At 45.4% G+C, this 9,754-nt stretch overlaps 1 protein-coding gene across 1 annotated transcript; it reads left to right on the plus strand.

Annotated features, from left to right (window-relative positions):
• Positions 1 to 4,915: 4,915 nt before the first annotated feature.
• On the plus strand, positions 4,916 to 9,381 carry LOC126536018 (soma ferritin). The gene is made up of 3 exons (XM_050182915.3): positions 4,916 to 5,177; positions 8,189 to 8,461; positions 9,135 to 9,381. The coding sequence occupies exons 1-3, from the start codon at positions 5,073 to 5,075 to the stop codon at positions 9,273 to 9,275; spliced, it is 519 nt and encodes a 172-aa protein (XP_050038872.1). The 5' UTR covers positions 4,916 to 5,072; the 3' UTR covers positions 9,276 to 9,381.
• The last annotated feature ends 373 nt before the right edge of the window (positions 9,382 to 9,754 follow it).

Consider the following 9,754-nt stretch of genomic DNA (forward strand, 5'->3'; position numbering starts at 1 on the left):
CTAACCTAAAATACGCCCTTAATGTTATATAGCCCATACCCCTAAACCGCACAGAGAAAACGCGATTTGTGTTGCTTAACACACTTACCAATGACGAGACCATTCTTAGAGCAATGAGATGCAGTGTTCAGCAACAGATAGCGTATTGCTGAGAGAAGCATAGTGAATTGCTGTTCAGTGGCATAGCCAGAATTTTTTTATTCTGGGGGGGAGGGGGCACGTGTTCTGTGTGCCACCTTCTGGCTACGCCAATGTTGCTCTTACAACATTCAATGACCTAATATTACTAAGTAAATGTTGGTACAGCAACGGTTCCGTTATTAGCAGTTACTAGCTTCAAATGTTAAGCCGAGACAATTGCAGTGAACATGGCAGTCAACAGGCGAGCGAGACAAGTCGGTTAGCGGAACAATACACAGCAAAAAAAGAGCATCTTGCGTGAGTGCACGAAGTCACTGTGGGACATAGATCCATCAGAGTCAAACTACAACTGTTGTACCAACCATATAGTGCCATTGCGAATTACAAGGCAGATTAGCAACAAACACCAAGAAGGTGACAACCAGCACAGAACCTTATCGATATGGCAGAGTGCAGACAGAAACGACGATGAGCACACGTGCGATTTGCATAAATGCAGGGTCATGCACATACTCACTGTGCCAAAGTTTAAAGGCCAATCTGCGCGAGCGTAGCAGCTGCCATGGGCTGCGAAGCCTGTATATATGCAACCTACATGCAGCCCCGCCGTTGCTTCGAAGGCCAAGAACTCTAAGGCAGTTCTTGTTGTTATGTCGAAGCTCTGCAGTGTTCTGCAGGGGAAACTATACAAAGCGTAGATGCTTGGAAATTTGTACTGTGTACACCTCATGGTGCAGACGGGCAGCATGCAATTAATTGTTAGTTTAGCATCATCGAACGGAGAAGATTGATATAAAGAACAAGATACAACTACCGCCAGACTTAGTACATTAGGAAAATTTCAAAAAAAAAAAGAAAGAGAAAAACACTCCGCACCCGACCCTTGCACTTGAGCAAATTAGGAGCGTGGCCCCTCCACGGGCATTTTCGCCGTACGTACTCCCTATACCGAAAGTAAACAAAACGCTCCGAAATTGATGGTGACTGAAGGGCGCTTTCAACGTTCATCATCATCATCATCATCATCAGCAGCAGCAGCAGCAGCAGCAGCAGCAGCAGCAGCAGCAGCAGCAGCTAATTTTATGTCCACTGCAGGACGAAGGCATTTCTCTGCGATCTCCAATTACCCCTGTCCTGCGCCAAGCGATTGCAACTAACGCGCACGAATTTCCTAATTTCATCGTCCCATCTAGCCTTCTGCCGTCCTCGATTCCTTCTCATGCCTTCTCTTGGTACCCATTCTGTAACCCTAATGGTCCAACGGTTATCTCACCTGCGCATTACATGACCTGCGCAGCTCCATTTGTTTCTCTTAATGTCAATTAGAATATCGGCTATGGCCGTTCGCTCTCTGATCTAAATCGCTCTCTTTCTGTCTCTTAACGTTATGCCTAGCATTCTTCGTTCCATCGCTGTTTGCGTGATCATTAACTTGTTCTCAAGCTTCTTTGTCAGTCTCCAAGTCTCTGCCCCATATGTCAGCACCGGTAAAATGCACTTACAGTACACCTTCCTTTTCAATGATAATGGTAAGCTTCCAGTCAGGAACTGGCAATGTCTGCCGTATGCGATCCAACCCATTTTTATTCTTCTATGAATTTCCTTCTCATCATCAGAGTTCCCTGTGATTAATTGACCTAAGTAAACGTACTCTTTCACATGCTCTAGAGGCTGACTGGCGATCCTGAACTCTGGTTCTCTTACCCGGCTACTGATCCTTATCTTAGTCTTCTGCATATTAATCTTCAAACCCCACTCTTGCACTCTCTCTGTTCAGGTCCTCAATTATTTGTTGTAACTGGTCTGCAGTATTGCTGAATAGAACAATGTTATCGGCAAACCGAAGGTTGCTGCGATATTCGCCGTCGATCCTTACTCCTAAGGCTTCCCAGTTTAATAGCTTGAATACTTCGTCCAAGCACGCAGTGAATAGCATTGGACAGATTGCGTCTCCTTGTCTGACCCCTTTCCTTATATAGCTATCTTTCTACGTTTCTTGTGCAGAATTAAGGTAGCTGTGGAATCTTTGTAGATATTTTCCGAGATACTAACGTAAGCAGTCTGTACTCCATGATTACGTATTGCCTCTATGACTGCTGGTATCTCTACTGAATCAAATGCCTTTTCGTAATCTATGAAAGCCATATAGAGAGGCTGATTGTACTCTGCGCATTTAAACAGCTGATTATAAACAGCTTTAGGGTGCTGCGCCACGCAGTTACTAGGGTTTATCTTTCACTTCTTTTTTTCTGTTTCGGAGAAGCGTGTGATGTGTTCTTGCCGTTCAGTTGCGCCTTGGTAGAGACACGCCGCACGCGCTCGTGACGCGTGGCCGAGATGAATCACCGCTGTGGCGCGGCCTGTTCTGTCAAGCGCTTCCAGATAAATGCAGTGGTGGAGCTCCGGGTTGGATTTGCCGCAACCCTATAACCACGTGCATCACGCGAATAGTTTAGCGTTAGCGGTGTGCAGGCACATATGTTGGGTGTCTCAGTGAGAAATGACAAAGAAAGAAAAAAAAAATCCTGCAAACAGTGCAGCGGAAGCGCATGCAGTGACTATGTTTTTCGGCAATCCATTTGTTCGCGGCAACTGTAAAAGAAATTGCGTAATATGTATACTGTCACTCTTACGGATAAGTACCATCTAACTTGAAATTTTAATTTGTAAGTTGCAATGCGCGCTTATGCTGCGGAGTTGAATTTGGTCACGCCTTACTTCATAGTAGCTTCAGAGAAATAATGTCACTACTCAAGTCTCAAGATAGCCGTTCCCCCCTTCCTATCGAAAGAAAATAATTACGGCGGAGTAAATAGATGTTTTACGTATTTTAAAACCCTTCTAGTACACTTCGAGGCAACGCTACGTGGAACACTGACGTGTTTAGCCATATTTCCGGGTCAGAAATATCTCGGCACCGTTGTTATTAGGTCTCAGAATTCGTCGTAAATGGGCGTACGTGGAACATTGAGTGGTTTTAATTCCGCAATGGGCAACGTGCACCCTAAAGTTAATACATAAAGTACTGGCCACATCTGGTTAACTAATGAGGTTGCTAGTGGTTATCATGCCATCGCCAAAGTCCGCTGTCGCGAAAGGCTTCCTGCCGAGAAAAAAAAAAAAGTTTATAGGAAATTTTGGCAGCCTTCGATAAAAACGCCCTGCATATCTCATCTGGTGGAGCCGAGAAAGCGGACATCCGCACTTAGCGCAGCGCGGCACTCACGTGATACGACAATATACACGAAAGAAAGAATTACTGACGCCCGTTCCCTCGATCAGCTGGCTGTGTTGGCATGCAGCTACACGTTTTGAGAAGCTGAAACAACTGCGCAGTTGGTGCCCTAAACCGACTCGCGGGACACAGCCCGCGATGTGGCTACTGCGGTGCTGGGAAAAGGTAACTCGCGATTGGTGCTGAGTAAAGTATGTAGCCGCGTCAAAGTCTGAGGTTGTGAGTTACATTCTTAGTAAAGAGAATTACAACCCTCCGACACACACATGCCTTTTCCTCTAACCTACATGAGTATGGGGAAATAATGCTGGCGCTTGCAAATGGCGCCGGCGACAGGTCGTAAGATGAAAGCAACGAAAGTGACATAAATAAATAACGAGTTCGCAGAGTGGAGCAAAGGACCGACTTCGTGTGATATACGTGACCGTGCAGCAAAACACTTGGTGGCTACCACAGCCTATATCATAGTTCGTCCAGCTGTCAACAATATACCCTATCTTTATTTGAAAGCCGTTCTGGCTTCTTACTCGCATTCCGCTGACCGTCCTAAATAGCTGCTTCTGTGAATCCGCACCGAACCACGAAAAAAATATATTTCGTTGTGGGTCCGTTACAGCATGATATATGTTAAAGAACAGTTCCGCCCAAGTTCATAATAAGGAACCTTGAATTCATGTGTTGTCGTTATGGCAAATTTTCCTGCTTGCTACGTACGGTGCATTGGCACCCTGAAATGTAGACAGGAATATTCCTTCCATAGCTCGCCCTTTCATAAGTACGCTTAACTTCCGCCACCCCGCCCCAAGTTGCTACACAGATTTGGGAATCCTTGTATCCTATTGCTATTTGAAGAGGTTAGCTTGCAGTGCTCTAGTGCAGTCAACCGTGGCTCAATCGCCTGGTGTCGCAATAACGGAAGAACAACTGAAGGCTATAAATGCAGGAAGCCTGTTGTTTTCAGATTACTTTTTGTGATTTGTTCAACATGGCGGCTGTAGATGTGCGCAGTTCGGCGATTCCGTTTATAGCTTTACTAGTAGCTGACCATGGCCATAAATATCGGGCCAGCGAGACACAGATAACATGAACACAGCCAAAAGTCACGTGCAACAACGATGTAGCATTGCAGCTGTGTACAGTTGCCGTGCCTCAAAATGTGTTTGCAGGGTAGTCAGGACAGTGAAATCTCAAGTTTGTTAGCTGAAGTGCTTCTTAATTTATTGACAGGTTGTTTGACACAAGCTATGAGCACCAAGGTTTGTTTTCGACTTGACTTGAGGTGCCAATCAAATAACAAATGTAAATAAACAAGAGCAAATATCACTGTGGCCAGCTGAATCGATTTGAACTGCCGTGGTCATGTGACCGTTTAACTTACCGCAACAACAACAATTCGTATAAACATTTCTTTTGTCTTCAAATTCTAGCCACAAAACAGTCATGTAATGTTCTCTAAACGAGATATTTACAAAGTCTGAAGAAAACAGTAAGGGGGTGCAGGCATCTCGTAGAACAGCGGCCGTAGAGTATAAAGTCCCGCGCCCCGCCAAATCCGCCATGTTTTGGTCGATGTTATGCTTCAACAGTGATTGAACGAGCATCGCCAAACTTTCTCTCTCTCTCCTCCAAACCTTTCTTGCTAAATTTCTCTTGAAGTACAGTTTGAGATCCCGTCCGCAAAAAGAAACCGACGAAGATGGCCGCTACTCAGCCCCGTCAGAACTACCATGTCGAATGCGAAGCCCGCATCAACAAGCAGATCAACATGGAACTCTACGCGAGCTACGTCTACACATCAATGGTAATACAACGGACCCAGATTTCCAACGTTGGCATGGCCACTCACCTCCGATACCTGTAATGTCTGTTGTATGCCCGATCGCCACTGTCAGGTTTCCAGTGAAGCGAATATGGTTTGCGTCATAGTTGGTTAACAAATGAACATGGCTTTTCAGCTATGTAGACGCAACCGCGTTTACGTCGCAATCATTGCAGCTTAAGTTGCACATTCACGCATCGTGCACGTGACCTCTGCTACTAGTGTGTTTTCTCTTTCGCGCGTTTTGAAGATCTGGGCCAGCGCGTGCAAGAAAATGGGCCTGCCGCTGTCGCCGCCTCCCGAAACGGCGTAGACGATTCTTTTGGAAGCAGCGTCAGTTCCTCGAGGTAACTGTAACTAGGGGCACCCCCTAGCAGTCGCGAGGTTATTGCGCTTCGCAAGGCAATCACCATTGCCAAGTTCGTTGTTATCTTTGAGAAACGGCTCAACTTATTTGTGCCAAATAAATATCGCGCGTTGCTCAACCAATGAAACCGTTTGCTGTCGTTTCATAGCGAACAAAACTGATTACCTCGCAGAAATGCGAGCCGCATTCTTGTTGCTGTGTCGCAAATAAATGGAAAGGTGCGTGTCATTTGAAAAGGTTAGTTGCTCAATGGTAGGCAGGATGTTGCGCCCTCGCTGCGGTTCTATGTTAATGTAATTTAGTGTGCATAATTAAAGTTTAAGCGTATACCTGACTTTTGGCGTACCTTTTTGCCATCGGACTTTGATGTGCAAGGGACCATTTAGCATGGTGCGTTGTGTAGGGTAATTATGAAGGCAGAGGGAAAATGGAGAATGCATGATCACTCTTGCCGTAGCTGTAATATTTTGCATGCGGAAGTGGTAAGGCTGACCTAAACACATTCATGACACGCTAGATGTGGCAGTGAATTTTTCTTTTCACAATGGTGCTTCATGACTGGCATAGGATAGGGAATCGTTAGGTTATAGGAGTGTCCCAGTATGTTGGCTCCCATTGCAAACGTGAGGTACTCAAATTTACCTTCACAGAGATCATGGGGAAAGCCTGCTGCTTGAAATATTAGCAGTGTGTTAGTCAGCTTCAGCATACGCTACCATTATTATAGGACACCTACATCAGATTGCACTAGTGTTTACAGGTGATGGCATGGATATGAGTAATCATCCTGGTGTTCACTTTTTGTTCTAACTCTGCAGCATAGGTAAAATGTCCACTTTGAGAACCCTGTATGTTTGAAGCAGTGCTACTTCCTCTTTTATTGCCTATTTCAGCCTCCCACGACCTTGGAATTTATTGTCACCAATTAGTGTCGCTTGGGATGTTTCAAACCTTTTTGTCAGCAACTCACTAAGGGAACAAAGTGTGAGCGAAAAGTATGTGAAGGCAGTGGTAAGTGGAAGGCACTGGTAATGCTGGCATGATGAGTGTAGGACTTCGGCGGTGCAGGAGACGAGAGTGAAGGAAAACCATTGGCATTGGTCAGTGTCCCAAAAAAGGATTACATAATTTAGCTTGATGTTCACCACTGTGTGGTATGCACATGGCTGCTCAAAGAGAACGCTGTGTGTGTTCTTGAAGTTCTTGAAACTTGCCAAGATGGGTGATGTCACCACCAGCCTTTTGTTTTTCAGTCTTTTCTGGCTTAGCAAACCTCTTCTTGCGATAAAAGAGGGTGTTTTGGTATTGTGCAAGGGTAGTTCACCTCAAATTGTTTCTCTCTTTAGTGTCCCTTTAAGAAGGCTAGGTTCTACTGACTGTTCGGAATAGAATGTCAAGTTAGGAAATCAAATTTTTTACAAAAGTTGTTACAAATCTATGTCGAAGTTTTATCGAAGTTTTATGTTCGAATACTTCTTGTGGATGCTCAAAATGCCGCAGGAGAATACATTTCACTACTGACTTTCTTGCAGGTGTCTCCAAAACCTTTCTTAGTGTTCCTTTTTATCCGTTGTCGTTCCTTGCTCTCGGCAGAGTTATAGAATTCTGCCCTGTCAACACTCTCTTTGTCCATCCTGTCGAGGGCAATATTACAAAACAGACCTGCAGCGGACCAAGGGCCTCCAGAACAGCTTTTTGTGAAGAATTACCGTCATTGTAGTAGGCTACAGCACTGTTCATTGCTGTCTTCAGTGTGTAAGCACTGACAAAGTTTTCTTAGGGCAGCGGCACCAGATGAGTTGGTTGCGCGACTCGTTGGTGTTCTGTGTTTGTCCATGAAAAAATTTGCTCGGAAGATGGATTATCTTTAAAAGTTCTCTTCTTGTTCCATTTGCTGGACGATCGTGCCATCTTCTGGGCAAGTAATATCTTTGAAACTCGAAACAGTGGTGACCACGTAAACAAAAGCAAGAGTTTGACGTAATAGTTCTTTTCTACAAAGGGCTATTACGTCAAAACTTTTGCTTCGAGCTGTTAACAAATTCGACTTCGCCCTGCCATCTGCTAGCCGCCTGGTTAGCTTAGATGGTAGAGCGGCTGCCCCAGAAAGGCGGTGGTCCGGGTTCGAGCCCCGGACCAGGACGAATTTTTCATCAACTGCGATGCTTTTCTTTCGAGGAAACCGTGTGGGATTCCTCTGTGGCAATTGCTACGATTGGGTGAATGTCTCATTTTCTTTTAATTAATAAGGCATTTTTTAGTACAAACATTTACTTACCATACACACACACAGTCACAAGCAAAAAAATAAAAAAAAGAACCGGCCATAACGAAGAAAACCGCGGACGGCAACGATAAACAAACCGGCCTCCACCCGCCATTTTTAAACGCCAGGGCGCGCGGCACACTTTGGCATGAGCGGGTGCTTGAGGTCGCGCTTTCGCAGGTTTGTTCCTCGTAGTGCAGTTGATTTTTCTGTGCCAAAATTGCAAATTCGATTTTTTGGGGGCGTTTACCCTACCATACCCCCTTACCATGTTCTGTTGGCTGTTTTGCCGAGGCTTGGCAGCCAGTATTGCTGTTCAGAAGCCCCCTGGTTCTGATTGTAGTTATTCCTGGCTTGCAGGCCTACTACTTTGACCGCGATGATGTGGCACTGCCGGGATTCCACAAGTTCTTCAAGAAAAGCAGCGAGGAGGAGCGTGAGCATGCCGAGAAGCTGATGAAGTATCAGAATATGCGTGGAGGGCGTGTGGTGCTGCAGCCAATCCAGAAGCCAGCACAGGACGAATGGGGTGCAGGCTTGGATGCCATGCAGGCTGCGCTGGAGCTGGAGAAGACTGTTAACCAGTCACTGCTTGACCTGCACAAGCTGGCGACTGATCACAATGATGCTCAGGTGTGTTCTACCAATGAGGTTTGATCTTTTCCATGATTGGGTTATGTATGGATGCTTGCTTGCAGCTTCTTGAAGCATCTTTGATTAGTAGTTGCAAAGGTTTGAAAAGAAGCTGTCATGTTAAGTTGCCTATTGAAAGTGGTTTCAAACATTTTCTGTTCTTTCTGAGCACTCGTGAGCACTTGTGTTGTTCTGGCACTGCTCTGGAATGTTGGCTAGAATGTCAGTGGCTAAGAACACCAAGAGAGGACGAAGTGGGATCAGTATGTCAGTGCCAGACTTTCATCTTTAAAGCATCATTAATGTCCCGCATCATATTTCCTACTGAGCTGCCACTGGGTGCAAAGCGAGAGAGAGCAAACAATGCTGTCGATGTTACTTGGTTGCCTTTTTCATGATATACTTGAAGACTAGATTATGAGGTATCTGGAGTCTGGCACAGAAACATTTTGAGGCGAGGGGTGAAAACACATGGGTTGGCACCACGATTGCAGCAAAATTTTGACGTAACCAATATTTGAAGATGTCAGAGTTCCGAGTTAATGAGGGCTTACTACAATTTTGATGACACCCTGTTAATACTCCTTTGGTTGAGCTTGCACAAGTGAAGGACCAGTTCTGGAACGTTGAAATGCCCTTGCGTTGATGGCCTGTTGCATTTTTTGTGCTGCAGCTGTGCGACTTCCTGGAAAGCGAGTACCTGGCAGAGCAGGTGAAGGCCATCAAGGAGCTGTCTGATTATGTGACCAACTTGAAGCGTGTTGGCCCTGGCCTCGGAGAGTACATGTTTGACAAGGAGACCCTGTCAGACTAGCAGACACAAGGTGTGGTCTGTTTGGTGGTGAAGGGCTTGCACTCGTTGTGCCACTGTGTACCATTTGGCCCTTTCTACCATGCAAGAATAAAATAGTTCAAAGAGAGAGCAGTGCCGAGACTCATTTCCAGTGTTCCTTAATTTCTCCTCGTTCTACTGTGAGTCAGGTCAACAGGTAGTGCACGTGCAGTCTGCAGGTGAGCCTTTGAGAGCATTTATAGAGCCCCTTGGCACTTCAATAAAGCCTGTTCAATTGAAAAGAATGGACGAGAAAGCAAAGTGCAGTTGTTCGGACTAAATTCTTCACCCTAAAACAAGTTTGTGCCCTTTGGAGCATAGCTTGTCCCCAAACAATAATACTGTGCAATAATTGTTGGTCCTGTGTGCATTTTCTTTAACGCTTGCTCCTAGTACTTTCATGTAGTGAATGGCATGCATGTACCGATGTGACCTGGAATTCCTGGCAGGCAAGTAGCGAG

This window comes from Dermacentor andersoni, chromosome 4 (genome assembly GCF_023375885.2).
Source record: "Dermacentor andersoni chromosome 4, qqDerAnde1_hic_scaffold, whole genome shotgun sequence".
Taxonomy (NCBI): Eukaryota; Metazoa; Arthropoda; class Arachnida; order Ixodida; family Ixodidae; genus Dermacentor; species Dermacentor andersoni.